General features: G+C 39.1%; 1 protein-coding gene across 1 annotated transcript in view; it reads right to left on the reverse strand.

The window, feature by feature from the left end:
* Window positions 1-22,474, reverse strand: part of CDKL2 (cyclin dependent kinase like 2) — a 36,671-nt gene that overhangs the window by 11,306 nt on the left and 2,891 nt on the right. Inside the window, exons 2-8 of the mRNA XM_052642099.1 lie at window positions 14,022-14,216; window positions 11,593-11,771; window positions 9,817-9,929; window positions 6,968-7,107; window positions 4,499-4,587; window positions 2,586-2,721; window positions 853-1,151 (exon numbers count right to left, since the gene is read on the reverse strand). Coding sequence (XP_052498059.1) covers window positions 853-1,151; window positions 2,586-2,721; window positions 4,499-4,587; window positions 6,968-7,107; window positions 9,817-9,929; window positions 11,593-11,771; window positions 14,022-14,216 — 1,151 coding nt within the window. The remainder of the gene's footprint in view (window positions 1-852; window positions 1,152-2,585; window positions 2,722-4,498; window positions 4,588-6,967; window positions 7,108-9,816; window positions 9,930-11,592; window positions 11,772-14,021; window positions 14,217-22,474) is intronic.

The following is a 22,474-nucleotide window of genomic DNA, read 5'->3' on the forward strand; positions in this document are numbered from 1 at the left end:
TGAAGCTGACACTCCAATACTTTGGCCACCTGATGCAAAGACCTGACTCATTTGAAAAGACCCTGATGCTGGGAAAGATTGAAGGTGAGAAGAGGACGACAGAGGGATGAGATGGTTGGATGGCATCACCAACTCAATGGACATGAGTTTGAGTAAATTCCGGGAGTTGGTGATGGACAGGGAGGCCTGGCGTGCTGTAGTCCATGGGGTCGCAAAGAGTCAGACACGACTGAAGGACTGAACTGAACTGAACTGTACTACTAAATGCCCACAGCCACACCATGGAGCAGCAGACATGCAAAACCAATTATCTCTTTTATTACGACAACCTCTTTTTGTGTTATTAGACTAAACAGCTATAGAGAGTCTCTTCACCTTAAATAATACAACTCTATTTTCTTAGGACTTGGTAAATTTTTTGATCAAACACTAATAATTTTCATCACACTGGCCAAGAAGTCTTTTGAAACAGCAGCCTGACAAGAAGGAATAGCAGGGACTTCCCTGGTGGTCTAGTGGTTAAGAATCTGCCCTGCATTGCAGGGGACATGGGTTCAATCCCTAGTCAGGGAACTAAGATCCCACATATGACAGAGCAACTAAGCCTGTGCATCTCAACTACTGAGCTGTGCCCTCTAAAGCTGGTGAGACACAACTAGAGAGTCTGTGCACTGCAATGAAAGATCCTGTGTTTTGCAAGTGAAACTTGACACAGCCAAATAAATAAATAATTTTTAAAAAAATGAATAGTATCCAAAAGTCTGAAAGTAATAATGCAGGTGGTTGGACTGATTAATATTTGCAGCTTGTAAATATGTAAGAACATTTTGTTCTTCTTTTCCTAATTCATACCTGTAACTCTGAATTCCTGAGATAGTTCCCATTCCAGAAGTAATAGTGGGAGCCGTTGCAGAAAGATTGTGTATGAGTGGGGGAATTGCCATGCCTGGATTTCTTGTTTGGTCCACGCTGCCATTGCTGCAATCTCGGAGGCTTGTTGAAGACACTATTTTGACGGGGCTCATCCCATTGTCATTGAGACAGCTGGCATTTGAAGCTCGACTAGCTTTTTCCACTTTTTCTCCATCTGTTTTTGATCCTTTTATTTTAAATACTTTAGAATCCTTAGTTTGGGGATCAGCATTGGTATCCTGTTATAAAATGTTAACAACATTAATGATCTGAGGAGAAGGAAAAATCACCTTTTCCTATGAAGTACCTGTCAACAAAACCAGAATTCCAGACAGAACACCTTCTTGTGCTCCGGTTATTTTCTTATTCTACCTATGGAAGTAAAACTAAACCTGGGATTCTCAGTCAGACACCTATTTCAAATGAAAATGCAACTCACACTAGCTCTGACATATATATTTATCAGATTTAATGATGTACACACAGAACTTCCCTCGTGGTCCAGGGGTTAAGAATCTGCCTGCCAATGCAGGAGACACAGGTTCAGTCCCTGATTCAGGAAGATTCTACTTGCCAAGGGGTAATTAAGGCTGTGAGCCACAAGTTCTGAAGCCCGAGTACTGAAACTGCTGAGCTCATGCCCTAGAGTCCGTGCTCCACAATAAGAGAAGCCACTGCAGTGAGAAGCCCACTCACTGCAACTAGAGACAGCCCACATGCAGCAAAGAAGACCAGTGCAGTCAAACATAAATAACTTTAAAAAAATTATATATACACATAAGCAGGTATACACATATCAAATTATATTTCAGTGGAAAACAATGAAAGAGGACTCCAGCATGCTGACTTCTGTTCTCTTGTATTTAGAGTCAGGGAACACAAAATTGAGTCCTCTTTCTTCTTTGGGTTCATTTGAGAAAATGTGAGTGAGTTGGTTGTAGATTTGAATTATCTTACTGAGAACAGATTCTGCATAAATTACCAAGAAAAGTAAATTTCAAATAAACTGAGTACCCAAATCTCAATTTTAAATGCTCTGCTGCTGCTGCTAAGTCACTTCAGTCGTGTCCGACTCTGTGCGACCCCATAGACGGCAGCCCACCAGCTTCCCCTGTCCCTGGGATTCTCCAGGCAAGAACACTGGAGTGGGTTGCCATTTCCTTCTCCAATGCATGAAAGTGAAAAGTCAAAGTGAAGTTGCTCAGTCATGCCTGAACCTCAGCGACCCCATGGACTGCAGCTTTCCAGGCTCCTCCATCCATGGGATTTTCCAGGCAAGAGTACTGGAGTGGGGTGCCATTGCCTTCTCCTTTAAATGCTCTACTTTATATAAAATTCTAAAAATTCTATTTTTCTCTCCTATTATCTAAGGGGAAAAATGGTGTATGTATTTGCATATGAGTGTACACATGCATGTCTAAATGTTCTTGAATGAGTATGATTTACTGACAAGCCCTATTGTACAGATTTGTGTACAGTAGGCACAGTACATGATATCCTAAGATGTTTTTTAAAACAGGTAATGTCTACAGAAAACACATTTTTATACTAAGCTAAAAGTGAACTTGTTAACCACCCAGGAAACTTTTAAGATCTTCATATCCCATACCTCCCTCAAATTAAAGGATATATTAAACTTAAAATTTAATATGCATTAAAACATGGAAATTTACCTGTACCACAAGTGTTTTTCTCTCTTCACCCAAAGACTCATCCTTTTCCTTTTCCTTCTTTCTGATTTGAGATTTTTTAGATAAAGAAATGTTTCTGGAATCTTTCTGTACTTTTAACTGCAGTTCCTGAGGAAACCTACATAAAAATACATTTGTCAATAAGACTGTATGAAACAGATAAATCTAGGAAAAATTGGTGTTCAAGATACTTATCTTTAAGAATTGAGTACTAAACTAGACTGTGTTATTCAAAGTGAGAAATGAGGTTTCCGCAGATCACTGGGGATCTCTGAAAATCTTTCAGGAGGTTCATAAGATCAAAGCTCTTATCTTATTATGAAGGTGACTTCTTTTTCACCATCTGACATTTGATGAAATAAAAAGCAATGGGGGGTAAACTGCAGGTACTTTACCAAGATTGAAGCAGAGGCATCAAACTTTACAGACCTTACACAGATTTTATTATATTCTTCTAGCCACAAGTTCTCAAATTTAAGTTGGGGAGGGGGCAGTTTTAAGAACGTCCCTGATGGAACAGTAAATATATATATTTACTGTTAAGTCTATACCCCTGAAAAGGTACCTTTGCTGCAAATCAAAGTGCAATGGCTGTCTTAAGAAAAGCACTTGTGTAGCTGGTTGAGTTACAAGCTAAACCAGCCACTTTCTTCATGGAACATTATTACTTGAAAAACTGACAGAAAAATTATTACTACTCAGACTTGGGGTAATCAGCAGATATTTTCTTTTAAAAAATGAACAAAGGAGTTTGTTACTTCAAGGAAAAATCCGATAATATTTGCGTTAATGATAAAATTCACACTTTCATAAAAAATTAGAATTTCATTCAACTTGTATCCACTGCTGTGAACTTAGCAGATTCCTAATACTAAAGGTTTTTCTGATGAGAATGTAACTTTTTTATATAGTCCAATGAAATGTCAACATTATTAAATAAAGCTCTACATAAGTTAGCAAAAGAGTATTTTCCAAATGACTAATGAATGATTCTACAAAAGCATGCATGATCTACTCAAAGTGCAAGACAGACAAGTGGATTTTAATGTAATGGGAAAAGAAGTTCATTGATACGGTTTCAGATTCCACAATACAAGCAACCTTTAAGAAACTACCACTGTCAAGCTTTGGTACGGTATCAAAGTTTTTTGGTATGGAATCAAAGAAAAATACCCACGGTGACCTAAAACAACTATCAAAATTCTCTTTCATTTTCCAACTACATATGTATGTGAGGCCACAGTTTCTCTGTGTATTTCAACCAAAACAACATAGCATAAGAAATCGAATGTGGAAGCAAATACGAGGATCCAGTTATCTTTTACTAAGTTAAATAATAAATAGATTGGCAAAAACATAAAGCAATGCATTGCCACTTATCTCCCTATTTTTTGTTTTGTCAGCTGTACTGATGCCCGCAGCTGGAGCAGCACAGGAGACTATGCCAGCTACTCTGGCACCCACAGGTTTGGCACATCAGGGTCTCCATGTGCATTCACAGAGTCAGCAGTGTAACATAGGACTGGGTGTGGTGTAAGTTCAGCAGCAACAGGAGATGACACCTTTGCAAATACATCGGGACCCAAGATAATAGCATCGCACAGCTGATAGCAAGACCAGAAATCAGTGACCTGAGTGACAGAGGTCATCACAGGGACAGAAAGAATGGCATGAAGGGACTGCTTTGTGAAAACCAAGGGCCCTAACTTAGCAAATACAGGGAACCACTCCTAGGAATGTGTTGTTGCTAAGGGTGAATGGAGGTAAGGTGATAAACATTTGAGATCCTGTTAGAATAGGTGGGTATAGAAATACTGTTTGTTACTGTTATGTGCTGCTATGGCAGCCTTACTTTTACTCTAGGTTGATGTGACATAGAACACATAGTACCATACCTCTCAGCAAATCCATCCATATGGAAGAAATCATGGTGCAGGAGCTCAGCACAGAAGGGCCTTTTGTCTGGGTCAATATGTAAGCATTTCTGGGAAACCAAGGAATATATATCAGTTCAGTATATATAGTTCATATCAAAGAAAAACTGCCTACATTTACATGTGTAAACATAGAAAATTCTTCTTCAGAGTCAATGAATTTTAAACATCTATAATAAGTGATAAGGAATAAAGCACAAATCTAGACAGTGACCACCAATGACTGCTAATATCACAAAACGAAAGACCACCAGACATTCAGTGTCTCTGAATATACAAACCTCTTATGAAGTATTCTTGCCAAAAATTCAACCTAATTCCAATCAAGCTCTAGCTCTACTATGAGTTTATACAAAATATGGGAAATGGAAGAACATATTAAATTATACTATGTGAAAAATTCTATGGGACAAACAACCTATTTTCTTTAACAGATAAATGGCAAGGTTTAAATAAAAAACAAACAGGTGAAGAGGAGCTTGTAAATTGTCTTAAAGAGACATATCAACTGATTGTGATCTCTAGACTTCATGTGGATCCTAATTCAAACCATAAAAAGGAATTATGAGAAAATTAATGAAACTTTGAGCAGTGATTAGACATTTTACATTATGAAATTTTTGAGAATTTTTAAAATTTGCAGTATTTGCAGAATGGAAGGGAAGGGAACTACTCTGCGCTTATTATTGTGCTAGACACTTGACATAGATGATTTCATTTTATCTTGTTCTTTCATTTTCATATACATTTTATTATATCTTGTTCTGTCCCAGTGTTACCACTCACAGCTAGTAAAAATAGAAGGGACTCAATAAGTAGCTTTACATGAACAAGAAAATTATACAAATAATTAAGGTATTTATAAGTGAAATACCATAATATCTGCAATTTGCTTCAAAATACTCCAAAAAAAATGTTGCTGAGGGAATTCCCTAGTGGTCCAGTGCTTAAGGCTCTGTGGTTCCACTAACGGGGCACAGGTTCAACTCTTAGTCAAGGAAATAAGATCCCCAGGCCGCACAGTAAAAAACTGATGAGGAAAACAAAATTCCTAAGTGTGTGGAAAGGACAGATGAAATATTTTCCAAAGATTTCCAACCATTGTAGCTAATGACCAGCTTATGGGGGTTCGTGACACCACTATTTTTTTCTACTTCCTTTTCTATGTTTAAGATTTCCTATAATAAAATGTTCAAAAAGTCATATGATTCTACCATAAGGGGCATAAGCTGGACAATCATTTTACCTTTATTCCTTTTAAATCTCTTTATAGACAGATCATAAAGCTAGTCTAAATAAAGAATATTTGGATCTGTTACATTATGTAGAAAAATAACAATGTATTTTTCTAAGAACTTGTTATAACTATTCATAAGCTTACTAAGCTTTTTTTAAATGAGTTAGTTTATTTAAAGAAGTAAAAAAGCAAAAAATATCTTAGTGACCCTGCTCTTTTAGAGATATTTATTTTATCGACTTTAGGACAGGAACCTCCCTGGTCGTCCAATGGGTTAAAACTTTGTGCTTTCACAGCAAAGGGCATGGGTTTGGGTTTGATTCCTAGTCAGGGAACCAAGATCCAAGATCTCACATGCCACATGGCGTGGGCCACCCCCCCAAAAAAAAACAACACTTTAGGACAATCCTAACTAATGAAGTTTTTTTTGAACTAATAATTTCAAAAGGTCCACTTTTAAAAACAATTTGATCCAGTGAGAATGTCCCTAATATCTTCCTCAATTAAATACAAGGCAAAGATGATGATCATGTAAAAATTAGCTTCAGTGAATCTAGTGGTTGAACAAAACTGCTTTTTAACAATATACTACAGAACATGATCTGTAGACCTTAATACTTTAAATTAAAGCCCTAGACTGTAATACTTCTCTACTTGTCTTTTTATTTTCTTCTCCTATTTTCTTCTCTTTTCCACTTATACAAGGCCTACATTTTAAATGTTAAACATTAAAAACACATCATTATGGGACTGTTTTCACACTTAAAACACACTAGATAATACAAAATGATTTTTTTTAAAAAACAAGCAAAATTTTCAGGCCTTTATCTCTGACATTCCTCCATCTCTGTTCCCACCAAATTAAATTCTTTCTTAATGTTGTTGTTGTTGTTGTTCAGCGGCTAAGTTGTATCCAACTCTTTGTGCCCCCATGGACTGCAGCACACCAGGCTCCCCTGTCCTCCAGTGTCTCCCCGCATTAGCTCAAATTCCTGTCCATTGAGTCAGTGATGCTGTCTAACCATCTCATCCTCTGCCGCCCCCTTTCTCCTTTCTTAATGTACAAAAATTTAAGTTGTCAGAGGAAACTGTTGACCGAAAAGATCAAGTAGATCAGAAAAGAAAAAGAGAAAATCAAATCCACATAATATAAATTCCCTGTCAGAAAGAGCAAAAAAAAAAGTATTGATTACCTTTGCTAAATCAATCACAACTTCAGAGAGTCTGGGATAGCGTCTTTCAAGAGGTACCGTTTCTTTGATTTCAGGCAACCTCACTCCAGCAAACACAGGATTTTTATAAAACAGCTCCTGATGTCTTGGAATTAGATTCCCTGGCAGTGAGAATGGCACACATCTCTGTCATTATGCATCACAGGACAGGCGGAGAGGAGTAGAGTTGAGAGGAACTCAGTATGTAAAGTGGGGACTCTCTCAGCATGCAAACGCAACCAAAGACAGTGCTCTTATTGTGGTGGTGCCTGGCAGTCATTATGGTGGTTTTGACACAAAGTCAACTCAAAGGAAACTGACATTCATATCTCAACATACTCATTCAAAAAGTTCCCACACCACTGTGTAGAAACTTGAAGACATGAGGGTGGAGCTTAGGAAAAGGACAGGTAAAGAACATTGTATAATATATTATAATTGTATAAAAAAATACTTTATTTCCAACAACAAAGCACAAAATGCTAACCCAAAGTGAAAATACTAATAGTTGTATGGTCAGAATCTAATCTAAATAAATGACTTCCACTCTTTAAGAATTTGATTTTTACCCAAGTGATTTTTGCCTGATTTAATCACTTTCAATTTTAATACCTAACCTAATATAAAATACCCAGATAACCACAATGGTTGATCAATCACCTAGAGCCAGACATACTGGAATGCAGTCAAGTGGGCTTTAGGAAGCATCACTACGAACAAAGGTAGTGGAGGTGATGGAATTCCAGTGGAGCTATTTCAAATCCTAAAAGATGATGCTGTAAAAGTGCTACACTCAATATGCCAGCAAATTTGGAAAACTCAGCAGTGGCCACAGGACTGGAAGGGGTCAGTTTTCATTCCAATCCCAAAGAATGCTCAAACTACCCACAACTGCACTCATCTCACACCCTAGCAAAGTAATGCTCAAAATTCTCCAAGCCAGACTTCAACAGTAAGTGAACTTCCAGATGTTCAAGCTGGATTTAGAAAAGGCAGAGGAACCAGAGATCAAATTGCCAACAACCATTGGATCATTGAAAAAGCAAGAGAGTTCCAGAAAAACATCTACTTCTGCATTATTGACTACGCCTAAGCCTTTGACTGTGTGGATCACAACAAACTATGGAAAATTCTAGGGAATACCAGACCACCTGACCTGCATCCTGAGAAATCTGTATGCAGGTCAAGAAGCAACAGTTAGAACTGGACATGGAACAACAGACTGGTTCCAAATCAGGAAAGGAGTATGTCAAGGCTGTATATTGTCACCCTGCTTATTTAACTTCTATGCAGAATACATCATGCGAGATACCAGGCTGGATGAAGCACAAGCTGGAATCAAGATTGCTGGGAGAAATATCAGTAATCTCAGATACACAGAAGATACCACCCTTATGGCAGAAAGCGAAGAAGAACTAAAGAGCCTCTTGAAAGAGGAGAGTGAAAAAGTTGGCTTAAAACTCAACATTCAGAAAACTAAGATCATGGCATTTGATCCCATCACATCATGGCAAACAGATGCGGAAACCATGGAAACAGTAAGAGATGAGAGACTTTCTTTTGGGAGGCTCCAAAATCCCTGCAGATGGTGACTGCAGCCATGAAATTTAAAAAACACTTACTCCTTGGAAGAAAAGCTATGACCAACCTAGACAGCATATTAAAAAGCAGAGACATTACTTTGCCAACAAAGGTCCATCTAGTCAAAGCTATGGTTTTTCTAGTAGTCATGTATGGATATGAGAGTTGAACTATAAAGAAAGCTGAGCATGGAAGAATTGATGCTTTTGAACTGTGGTGTTGGAGAAGACTCTTGAGAGTCCCTTGGACTGCAAGGAGATCTAATCAACCTATCCTAAAGGAAATCAGTCCTGAATATTCATTGAAAGGACTGATGCTGAAGCTGAAACTCCAATATTTTGGCCACTTGATGAGAAGAACTGATTCACTAGAAAAGACCCTGATGTTGGGAAAGATTGAAGGTGGGAGGAGAAGGGGATGACAGAGGATGAGATGGTTGGATGGTATCACTGACTCAATGGACATGAGTTTGAGTAAGCTCCGGGAGTTGGAATGGATAGGAAAGTTGGTGTGCTGCAGTCCATGGGGTCACAAAGAGTTGGACACGACTGAGTGACTGAACTGACTAACTGACTGAATATAAAATATACATATGAAAATTCTGCTGTAAGAAACCACTGTGTTGTTTATGGAATTTCTAACCTAAACATTTAATCCTCAAGATATTTCCCATAATTTCCATTTTCCAAACTCCTTCACCCAACAGAAAGTTGACATTTCAACAAATATGAGAAGACTTTGATAATGTTGCTTTGAAATTCTGTCCAAACAGCAAAAGTCCTAACTGAGGCAAGATTAAATTACCTTGGAAGTCCCTATGCCACTCAATGTAAAGATGAGAATGAGGTAATAGTCATATTATACCAAATGCTTGCTGACCCAAAGATAATATGATCATTTGTATTCTCTCTACGTGTGACTTACTGAATGCAAAAGTGCAGAAAAATGTCCAGTGTCTGCTCTGTTCTTTAGAGGGGAGCTGGGCAGGAGGACACGTAAAAGCATTATTAGGATCATATGTCAGATAGACAAAAGCCAGGCAGAGGATGAATGAATGAATATATGAATATATACATATATATATATATATATAGATAGAGAGAGAGAGAGAGAGATGCTCTCCTATTTGCTCCCTATATTCATTCAAAACACGCATCATCTTTAGTGAACCAACAACTTGCAAAATCAATACAAACAAAACCACATAGGAAAAAATAACTAAAATTTAAAATACAGATGCATAATCTTACCTAAACACACCATAATATGATATAACTGATCAATATCAGAATCTCCAGGAAAGAGGGGCTCCCCCATGAGCATTTCAGTTACCAGACAGCCAATGGCCCACACATCAACAGCCCTGAAAGAAAAGCAATGTGATGTAAAATCCGGGATCCTAATATGTTTCAGTTCAGTTCAGTCGCTCAGTGATGTTGGACTCTTTGCGATCCCATACACTGCAGCACTCCAGGCTTCCCTGTCCATCACCAACACCTAATATGCTTACTATGACTGAATCTGTTTTGTATATTGTTGCTGTTGTTGTTCAATCACTAAGTCATGTCTAACTCTTTGCCACCTCATGGACTGCAGTGCACCAGGCTTTCCTGTTCTTCACTATCTCCCAGAGTTTACTCAAACTCATGTTCATTGAGTTGGTGATGCCATCTAACCATCTTATCCTCTGTCGTTTGCATATTACTATTTTTGTATTCTTGGTATCAAGAAAAGTAATAGTAAGCCTTAAATTATGCTCAAGTTTTTTTTTTCTATAAACTTTAAGTATTAACTACCAATATTACATAAATCAGATTTCAGGAAACTTCAAGCATGTGACACAAGGCTTCCAAAGAGTCAAAATGCTTGTTAAGTATACTTTATTCTGGAAATAAGCCTTCCAGGTTTGTTTTCAGAGGCTACTCATTTTTGTTTACACATAATTTGAACAAGGTTCATCAGTCTATCCAACTAGACACTGAAAACAGCATACCAGAACAAGATGGTTACTGGGGAAACAAACAACAAGGAGAACAGAAAGCTAATACTGAGAAAACAGAAAAACTCTCTTAAAAATTGGTCACAAGAACTTAGAATATTCTGGCATCATTACCATAGGAACAACTACCTTGAAATTGCTTAAGGCCACAGCTGGCAGAAATTACAGCATGGCAGTAAATGAGAGCTCAGAGTAATCAAGAAAATATTAAATGATATATGCTCTAAAAACAGAGAAATTATAGAAAATATTTTAGAACAATTTCTATTGAAACTGGTAAAACCTGCAATCCCTTCTTCTTTGAAGAATTCATTTATGAAGATGATTTGTATTTTTAAAATGGTTCACTTAATTCCATTTCTACCCCCACCCTTGCCCACTCAGCTCAGCCTCAATGCAAGTGTCAGACTTACCTAATCAATGTTACCTCTCTTTACAAGTGATAAATATATCTATTTCTAACTTACTGTTAAAAACAGACCACTTACTCACCTGGATTTCTCTACCTCTAAAATAATCATACTCATACCAACCCATTTCACAAGAATGTTTAAAGGGGAAACACAAAAATGATTACAAATCACTTTCTAAAGTTTTCTAAACTGAAAACTTCCTTTCAGTATTAGAGGGATTTTTTTTTTTCTTAACATAAGAAGTAGGATCTATTTAGACAGAAACACACTCCACAGACAAGGGTGTGGGCCATCACAGAGGGCGAGTATTGAGTCACTAAGTCGTGTCTGACTCTTTTTGAAACCCCAAGGACTGTAGCCACCAGGTTCCTCTGTCCATGGGATTTCCCAGGCAAGAGTATTGGAGTGGGGTGTCGTTTCCTTCTCCAGAGGATCTTCTGAAACCAAGGTATCGAACTCGTGGCTCCTACATTGACAGGCAGATTCTTTACTGCTGAGCTACCAAGGAAGCCCAATTAGAGGGATTGTCATTATATTGAAAACATATTCCACTTAATGAAAAAAAGAGAGTCAAGTCTGCCCTCTGCACCCCCACCTTGCTAACAACATCTTACTTGCCATACTTGACATCACCAACCAACAGCTCTGGAGCTCTATACCATCGCGTTGCCACATAATCAGTATACACCTCCCCAGGAGCTGCCAGTGTCCGTGCAAATCCAAAATCACATAGCTTGACAACGCCAGACTGGGAGACTAATATGTTCTCTGGCTTAATATCTCTGTGTATAATCTATGATATAAAAAGCAGAGTATGACATATATTGATCGGCACATCAAGTTAAGCAAATTAACTTTTTTTTAGCACTTGTTACGTGCAGGGCACTGGTTTTGTTCCTATAATGAAGACAGATAGAAGCAGATAAAGTTGTTCCTGAGTTTAAAAAACCTGAGACCTAGCTGGGGAAAAAAGAACACTTATGCTTGAAATTTTATTTAAACAATTAAATTTTATTTAAATGAATAATGATATTGGATGAAATATATGTAGCTGTTGCTGTTCAGTCACTAAGGCATGTCCAACTCTTTGTGACCCCAAAGACTGTGGCATACCAGGTTCCTCTGTCCTCCACTATCTCCTGGAGTTCACTCAAATTCATGTCCATTGAATTGGTGATGCTATCTAACTATCTCATCCTCTGCCAGCCCCTTCTTCTTTTGCCTTCAGTGAATTTCCAATCAATTGCTCTGATAATGAGGGCTCTCAAGACTAAGACAGTAAAGCTATCACTGAAGACTGCAGTGGTCAGGGAAAATTTTTGATGAAAAAGGTAGGCTCTAAGACAGGTCTTTAATACTAGTGTGACCTAGATAAATATAGAAATGAAAGGGCAATCCAAGTGAAGGGGACAAAAAGAGCAAAAGAGTGAGAATGAGAGTAGACCAGTAGCCACTAGGGAAATGTTTTTCCTGGAGTAGAGGTTACTTAATAGGTTATGCCTCAACTGCCAGCCTGGGAAGTCTGAGTTCATGTCAAGGTGATAGGAACCCATGGGAACCCATGACATGACCCATATGGTGTTTAAAGAAGATATTGAACATTTAAAGAAGGCCATAAACAAGATAAAGCAAAGAGGGTGACTAGAAGTGGGAAGAAGAGCAGTGGGACAAATAGGAGGTGATAGATTGAGGGTGTGAGGAGAAGGGGACGACAGAGGATGACATGGTTGGACAGCATCACCAACTCAATGGACATGAGTCTGAGCAAATTCCAGGAGATAGTGAAGGACAGGGAAGCCTGGTATGCTGCAGTCTGTGGGGTTTCAAAGACTTGGACATGACTTAACAACTGAACAACAAAAACAAAGGGCCAGCACTAGTCTGGTGCTCAAGGGAATGGAAAGGAGGAGGTGGAGTGTAGAAGTATTCTAAATTAACAGAATTTAGGAAGCAATCTCAGATACTTTCCTTAAACTTGGGAATCTAAAGGAATGGTGGATCCATTAACAAAAATAGAAAAGTCTAGAGAAGGTTAATTTTGGTTAATAATTAGCAGTTTAGTTTCAGCAATATGTGTTTTTAGGTGGATTTCTGAGGACCCAGGTGGAGGCATACATCAAGCAATTATAAATGTAAAGAGGCAAAAAATAAAAATTTTTACATTTGTAAAAATTATAAATGTAAAAAAGGTCAGTTGGTTATAAAAGAGAGACTATGGAAAGAGAAAACAGGACACTGGGAAACAATAGTACGAATTCTCAGTCAGTTCAGTTCAGTTCAGTCGCTCAGTCCTGTCCGACTCTTTGCGACCCCATGAATCGCAGCACGCCAGGCCTCCCTGTCCATCACCAACTCCCGGAGTTCACCCAAACTCATGTCCATCGAGTCGGTGATGCCATCCAGCCATCTCATCCTCCGTCGTCCCCTTCTCCTCCTGTCCCCAATCCCTCTCAGCATCAGAGTCTTTTCCAATGAGTCAACTTTTCACATGAGATGGCCAAAGTATTGGAGTTTCAGCTTTAGCATCAGTCCTTCCAAAGAACACCCAGGACTGATCTCCTTTAGAATGGACTGGTTGTATCTCCTTGCAAGTCCAAGGGACTCTCAAAAGTCTTCTCCAACACCACAGTTCAATTAGGTCTAATTCTCTAATACAAGTAAATTTTATTTTGAAAATTTTGAAAATATGTTTATTGTAAACTCTCAGAGGACCAGAAACTGACACTGCTGAGCATTTTGCATAGGCTAAAGCTACTAACTTCTATTATATCCTAGATATCCACAGTAAAGGCTAGTTAATAACATGCATAGCTCGAGTATATAGAGTTGAAGTTGATGTCTGTAACTTACTTTCAAATAATGCATAAATAAATCAGGCAGATTAATAAGTAGACAAATGGAAGAAAAGATGAATAAATATTTCATAAAACAAATATAACAAAATGTTAGCAAGTATAGAATTAAGCGATAGGTATATGGGTATTCACTGTATATGCTTCCAACTTTTCAACTTTATAAATAATTATTTAAACTGAATACTTACATTGTGACTGTGACAAAATCCAATCCCACTGATAACCTGAAACAAATACTTTTGAACTAGTTGGTAGTCTAGTCCATTTGGAGAGAGCTCCAAGTCATCAAGAACCGTATGGTCAACAAATTCAAAGACTAGGTACCATCGCTTTTTTTTCTTACATACTTCCAACAAATTCACCAGATTTTCATGCCTTAGTTGCTATCAAAAAAAAAGTGAAAAATAATTTTTTAGAGGACCCAATTATTAGTAATAGTCACAGCATAAAATAGATCTCAGCACAAGAAAAACATCTAAATAAAATGTATAAACAGTATAAATTGTGAAACTATATCCTGGCTTTAAAAATATGTTAAAAGACCTTACTGCTCCATTCTCCTCTCAGAGAACACAATAAAGCCAATGAGAAAAAGAAGGGTAGCTTCATCTTTGATGAAATTAAGAAGGATCTAGGACTCCAGTACTTTGGCCACCTCATGCAAAGAGTTGACTCACTGGAAAAGATTTTGATGCTGGGAGGGATTGGGGGCAGGAGGAGAAGGGGACGACAGAAGATGAGATGGCTGGATGGCATCACTGACTCGATGGACATGAATCTGGGTGAACTCCGGGAGTTGGTGACGGACAGGGAGGCCTGGCGTGCTGCGATTCATGGGGTCGCAGAGAGTCGGACACGACTGAGCGACTGAACTGAACTGAGGAACCCGACCCCCAACGAATGAGGTAGCACCATCAAGGTCAAACAGGAGTCTAGGGATATACCATAAGATTATCTGTGGTTACAAAGCTAGCAGAGCAGAGTTTTCCAAAGCTGAAGACATACCCTGAAAAGAAAAACAAAACCAAAAAATACCCTTCTTTGATATAATGAGAACAGGGTTCACAGACTGTCAGTGAAAGCATCCTAAGAACTGAATGGTACCAGGAAACAAGAGAGGAGGGGTGAACAATCCCATAGAAACTCATTTGCTGGAAGCAGTCTGTCAGTGAAACCAAGCGGAAGGCAAAACAATTCATTATGAACAAATCTGCAATTACAAGTTTCAGAGAAATTAAGGAGAATGTAAATAAATCCCACACTCGGGCTTCTGTTGTTAGGAATATCACTGTGAACCAGGGTGGATTCCTGCTAGCCTGGAACAAGACCACAGCTTCTCCTGAAAATGAACCTCCTTCAGATAGCTGGTCCAGAAGGGTCTCACTTTGTTGCAAGATAAGAAACAATCAAAAAGGAACGAATTCAGAATCTATTCAGAGAGACAATAAGAGAAGAGAAGGACACTCTGTAATGTAATATGGAAAAATAATATTTTTTAAAAATGATTGTATGTATATGTGTAACTGATTCACTTTGCTGTACACCAGAAACTAACAGAACATTTTAAATCAACTATTTGTTGTTGTTTAGTCACTGAGTCGTATCCGACTCTTTGCGATCCCATAGACTGTAGCACATCAGGCTCCTCTGTCCTCCACTACCTCCTGGATTTTGCTCATACTAATGTCCATTGAGCCAGTGATGCCAATCAACCATTTCAACCTCTGTTGCCCCCTACTCCTCCTGCCCTCAATCTTTCCCACCATCAGGGTCTTTTCCAATGAGTCAGTTCTCATCATGTGGCCAAAGTATTAGACCATCAGCTTCAGCATGAGTCCTTCCAATGAATATTTAGGGTTGATTTCCTTTATAATTTATTGGTTTGATATTCTTGTAGTCAAAGGGACTCTCAAGAGTCTTCTCCAGGACCACAGTTAGAAAGCATCAATTCTTTAGCACTCAGCATTCTGTATGACCCAGCTCTCACATCCATGCATTACTAATGGAAAAAACATCAGTTCAGATCAGTTACTCGGTTGTGTCTGACTCTTTGTGACGCCATGGACTGCAGCACACCAGTCCTCCCTGTCCATCACCAACTCCGAGAGTTTACTCAAACTCACGTCCATTGAGTTGGTGATGCCATCCAACCATCTCAGCCTCTATCGTCCCCTTCTCCTCCCACCTTCTATCTTTCCCAGCATTATGGTCTTTTCAAATGAGTCCGCTCTTTGCATCAGGTGGCCAAAGTATGGGAGCTTCAGCTTCAGCATCAATCCTTCCAATGAATATTCAGGACTGATTTCCTTTAGGATGGACTGGTTGGATCTCCCTGCAGTCCAAGGGACTCTCAAGAGTCTTCTCCAACACCACAGTTCAAAAGCATCCATTTTTTGGTGCTCAGCTTTCTTTATAGTCCAACTCTCACATCCATACATGACTACTGGAAAAACCATAGCTTTGACTAGATGGACCTTTGTAGGCAAAGTAATGTCTCTGCTTTTTAATATGCTAAGTTGGTCATAACTTTTCTTCCAACAAGCAAGCATCTTTTAATTTCATGACTGCAGTCACCATCTGCAGTGATTTGGAGCCCCCAAAAATAAAATCTCTCACTGGTTCCATTGTTTCCCCATCTAAATGCCATGAAGTGATGGGACCAGATGCCATAATCTTTGTTTTCTCAATGTTGAGTTTTAAGGCAACTTTTTCACTCTCCTCTTTAAAGAGGTTCTTTAGTTCTTCACTTTCCACCATAAGGGTGGTATCATCTGCATATCTAAGGTTACTGATATTTCTCCCAGCAATCTTGATTCCAGCTTGTGCTTCATCCTGCCTGGTATTTCGCATGATGTATTCTGCATAGAAGTTAAATAAGCATGGTAACAATATACAGCCTTGATGTACTCCTTTCCTGATTTGGAACCAGTCTGTTGTTCCATGTCCAGTTCTAACTGTTGCTTCTTGACCTGCATACAAATTTCTCAGGATGCAGGTCAGGTGGTCTGGTATTCCCATCTCTTGAAGAATTTTACACAGTTTGTTGTGCTCAACACAGTGAAAGGCTTTGCCATAATCAACAAAGCAGAAGTAGATGTTTTTCTGGAACTCTCTCGCTTTTGCCATGATCCAGCAGATGTTGGCAATTTGATCTCTAGTTCCTTTCCCTTTTCTAATTCCAGCTTGAACACCTGGAAGTTCACGGTTCACACATTGCTGAAGCCTGGCTTGGAGAATTTTGAGCATTACTTTACTAGCGTGTGAGATGAGTGCAACTGTGTGGTAGTTTGAGCATTCTTTGGCATTGCCTTTCTTTGGGATTGGAATGAAAACGGACCTTTTCCAGTCCTGTGGCCACTGGTGAGTTTTCCAAATTTGCTGGCATATTGAGTGCAGCACTTTAACAGCATCATCTTTCAGGATTTGAAATAGTTCAACTGGAATTCCATCATCTCCACTAGCTTTGTTTGTAATGATGCTTCCTAAGGCCCACTTGACTTCACATTACAGGATGTCTGGCTCTAGGTGAGCGATACCACCATCGTGATTATCTGGGTCATGAAGATCTTTTTTGTATAGTTCTGTGTATTCTTGCCACCTCTTCTTAATATCTTCTGCTTCTGTTAGATCCATACAATTTCTGTCCTTTATTGTGCCCATCTTTGCATGAAATGTTCTCTTGGTATCTTTAATTTTCTTGAGATCTCAGTCTTTCCAATTCTATTGTTTTCCTCTGTTTCTTTGCATTGATCACTGAGGAAGGCTTTCTTATCTCTCCTTGCTATTCTTTTGAACTCTGCATTCAAATGGGTATATCTTTCCTTTTCTCCTTTGCCTTTTGCTTCTCTTCTTTTCATAGCTATTTGTAAGGCCTCCTCAGACTGCCATTTTGCCTTTTTGCATTTCTTTTCTTGGGGATTGTCTTGATCACTGCCTCCTGTACAATGTCACAAACTTCCATGCATAGTTCTTTAGGCACTCTGTCTATCAGATCTAATCCCTTGAATCTATTCACACTTCTACTGTATAATCATAAGGGATTTGATTTAGGTCATACTTGAATGTTCTAGTGGTTTTCCCTACTTTCTTAAGTGTGAATTTGGCAATAAGGAGTTCATGATCTGAGCCACAGTCAGCTCCCAGTCTTGTTTTTGCTGACTGTATAGAGCTTCTCCATCTTTGGCTGCATAGAATATAATCGATCTGATTTCGGTATTGACCATCTGGTGATGTCCATGTGTAAAGTCTTCTCTTGTGTTGTTGGAAGAGGGTGTTTGTTATGACCAGTGCATTCTCTTGTCAAAACTCTACTAGCCTTTGCCCTGCTTCATTCGGTACTCTGAGGCCAAATTTGCCTGTTACTCCAGGTGTTTCCTGACTTCCTACTTTTGCATTCCAGTCCCCTATAATGAAAAGAACATCTTTTGGGGTGTTAGTTCTAGAAAGTCTTATAGGTCTTCACAGAACCACTCAAATTCAGCTTCCTCAGCATTACTGGTTAGGGCATAGACTTGGATTACTGTGATATTGAATGGTTTGCCTTGGAAAGGAACAGAGATCATTCTGTCATTTTTGAGATTGCATCCAAGTACTGCATTTGGACTCTTTTGTTGACTATGATGGCTACTCCATTTCTTCTAAGGGATTCTTGCCCATAATAGTAGATATAGTGGTCATCTGAGTTAAATTCACCCATTCCAGTCCATTTTAGTTTGCTGATTTCTAAAATGTCGATGTTCAATCTTGCCATCTCCTGTTTGACCACTTTCAATTCGCCTTGATTCATGAACCTAACATTCCAGGTTCCTATGCAATATTGCTCTTTACAGCATTGAACTTTACTTCCATCACCAGTCACATCCACAACTGGGTGTTGTTTTTGCGTTGGCTCCATCTCTTCATTCTTTCTGAAGTTATTTCTCCACTGATCTCCAGTAGCATATTGGGTACCTACCGACCTGGGGAGTTTATCTTTCAGTGTCCTATATTTTTGCCTTTTCATACTGTTCATGGGGTTCTCAAGGCAAGAATACTGAAGTGGTTTGCCATTCCCTTCTCCAGTGGACCACGTTTTGTCAGAACTCTCCACCATGACCTGTCTGTCTTGGGTGGCCCTACATGACATGGCTTAGTTTCATTGAGTTAGACAAGGCTGTGGTTCTTTGACTACACTGACATTTGTCAGAAAAATGATGTCTCTGCTTTTTAATATGTTGTCTAGGTTTGTCTCAGATGGTAAGGAGTCTTCCTGTGAACACAGGAGTCCCAGGTTCGATCCCTGGGTGGGAAAGATCCCCTGGAGAAGGGAATGGCACCCCACTCTAGTATTGTTGCCTGGAGAATTCCATGGACAGAGGAGCCTGGTGGGCGACAGGTCCCTGGAGTAGCAAAAAGTCATACACGACTGAGCGATTAACATTTTTATACTTTCCTTCCAAGAAGCAACGTCCTTGAATTTCATGGCTGCAGTCACCGTCCACAGTGATTTTGGAGCTCAGGAAAACAAAATCTGTCACTGTTCCTACTTTTTCCCCTTGTATTTGCCATGAAGTGATGGGACTGGATGCCATGATCTTAATTTTTTGAATGCTGAGTTTCAAAACAGCTTTTTCAATCTCCTCTTCCACCCTCCTCAACAGGCTTTTTAGTTCCTCTTCACTTTCTGCCATTAGAGTGGTATTCCTTGCATATCTGAGGTTGTTGATATTTCTCCCAGCAATCTTTATTTCAGCCTGGCATTTCACATGATATACTCTGCATATAAGCTAAATAAGCAGGGTGACAATAGATAGCCTTGTGTGCTCCTTTCCCAGTTTTGAAACAGTCAGTTGTTCTGTGTTTGGTTCTAACTGTTGCTTCTTGACCCACTTACAGGTTTCTCAGGAGACAGGTAAGGTGATCTGGTACTATCATCTCTGTAAGAATTTGTCACTGTTCATAATCCACAGAGTCAAATGCTTTAGCATAGTCAATGATGCAGACGTAGATGTTTTTCTGGAATTCCCTTGCTTTCTCCATGATCCAAAGAATGCTAGCAATATGATCTCTGGTTCCTCTGCCTCTTTGAAACTATCTTGTAAACTATAAGTTCTCAGGTCATGTACTGCTAAAGCCTAGCTTGAAGGATTTTGAACACAACCTTACTACCATGTGAAATAAGCAAAACTGTACAGTAGTTTGTACATTCTTTGGCATTGCCCTTCTTTGGGATTAAAATGAAAACTCAACTTTTCCAGTTCTGTGGCCACTGCTGAGTTTTCCAATTTTGCTTACATATTGAATTCAGGACTTTGACAGCATCATCATTTAGGGTCAAGAACAACAGTTAAAACCAGACACAGAATATCTGACTGGTTCAAAATTGGGAAAGGAGTACAAGAAGGCTGTATACTGTCACCCTGCTTATTTAACTTATATGCAGAGACATCACCTAAAATGCCAGGCTGAACGAATCACAAGCTAGAATCAAGATTTCTGGGAAAAATATCAATAACCTCAGATATGCAGATGATACCACTTTAAAGGTAGAAAGTGATGACGAACTAAAAAGCCTGTTGAGGAGGGTGAAAGAAGAGATTGAAAAAGCTGGTTGAAATGCAACATTCAAAAAACTAAGATCATGGCATCCAGTCCCATCACTTCACGGCAAATAGAAGGGGAAAAAGTGGAAACAGTGACAGATTTTATTTTCCTGGGCTCTAAAATCACTGCAGATGGTGACCACAGCCATGAAACTCAAGGACACTTGCTCCTTGGAAGAAAAGCTATGACAAACCTAGACAGCACATTAAAAAGCAGAGACATCGTTTTTCCAACAAAGGTCCGTCTAGTCAAAGCTATGGTTTTTCCAATAGTCATGTACGGATGTGAGAGTTGGACCATAAAGAAGTTTGAGTGCCAAAGAATTGATGATTTTGACCTGAGGTGGTGAAGACTCTTGAGAGTCCCTTGGACTGCAAGGAGATCAAACCAGTCAATCCTAAAGGAAATCAACCCTGAATATTCATTAAAAGGACTAATGCTGAAGCTGAAACTCCAATACTTTGGCTACCTGATGCGAAGAACTGATTCATTGGAAAAGACCCTGATGCTGGGAAAGATTGAAGGCAAAGGAGAAGAGGGCAGCAGAGGATAAGATGGTTAGATAGCATCATCAACTCAATGGATGTAAATCTGAGCAAACTCTGGGAGATTTTGGAGGACAGAGGATCCTGGCATGCTACAGTATGTATCCACAAAGCCTTGGACACAACTTAGCATCTGAGCAACAACAACAAAACGCACCTAACAAGAAAGAATCAAACTATGTGATGCAAAAATTGAGAAGTGCAGGCAGAAATACATGAATCTACTATCATAGTTGGAAATGTCAACATTTACAGAAATAGATCCAAGCAGGCAGGTAATCAGTAAGGCCTGAGTTGAACTCAAGAACACAATCCAACAACTGGGTAGAACTGGCATCTATAGACTACTTCATCCAACAACAGAAGAAGTAACTTTTTTCTTAACCTCATGTGGAATATGCACCAAGATATACCACTCTGTGGGCCACAGACCACACTAACAAATTGAAACAAAGAAATCATGCAAGGCCTTCTGTCAGATCAAATGGAATTAAACTATAAATCAATAACATAGAGATAACTGGAAAATCTCAAAATAGGCAGAGATTGAACAATACACTTCTGAATTAAATTAAAACACAGGCTATCTGTTTCATATTATCCCCCATCCCCCCTCTCTTCCTCTATTGCTCTGCTTTTCTTACTAACGGACCAAAGCTGAGATTCCGACTTCATTAGAGAAGGCATGGGTGCCATAGGAATGTACAGACTGCCAGTGGTGAAGACATTTGCCACAGGACATCAGCCAGCCAAGTGGAGAAAGTGCAGGTGCACCAGAGGTGTTCCATGAATGATGTTGACACAAGCTACCAAGTCCACCATATAATGATCTGCTCAGTTCAGTTCAGTTCAGTCGCTCAGTCGTGTCCGACTCTCTGTGACCCCATGAATCGCAGCATGCCAGGCCTCCCTGTCCATCACCAACTCCCGGAGTTCACTCAGACTCGCGTGCATCGAGTCAGTGATGCCATCCAGCCACCTCATCCTCGGTCGTCCCCTTCTTCTCCTGCCCCCAATGATCTGCTCACTTCACGCCAAAAAAAGGACCCACCAGGAAAGGAAGCCTCTACTGACAATGCCTAAAATCATACAAGCTGGCAAAAGGAGAACTGTCTGCAGAGGCCCCCTCCAGTTTCACAAAGCAGAGCAAAAAGGAGTGATTCGAAGCTGAAAATTGATATCTGGCACAGTAGCCCATGAACATAGAAGAAAAAAAATCTTGGGAAGAAAACATCTTCACTTTAGCCTCAAATTATCCCTAAAAAAAATAATGTTTCAAATGTAATGTCCAGAGAAAAAATAGATAACCAGGACATGCAAAGAAATGTTACTATAAGTAAAAAAAAAAAATCAGAAGATAAAGCTGATCAAAACAGATGCAATATGAGTTCAGATATTGGAATTATCACATATAAGTGACTATGCATAAAAAGTCAACGTCAAAAAACTGAGGGAAACTGAAACCATAAAAAAGTGATACAATAGATTTGAACCCAAAGAAAAACTCTAGAACA

Source organism: Budorcas taxicolor, chromosome 6, assembly GCF_023091745.1.
Source record: "Budorcas taxicolor isolate Tak-1 chromosome 6, Takin1.1, whole genome shotgun sequence".
Lineage (NCBI taxonomy): Eukaryota > Metazoa > Chordata > Mammalia > Artiodactyla > Bovidae > Budorcas > Budorcas taxicolor.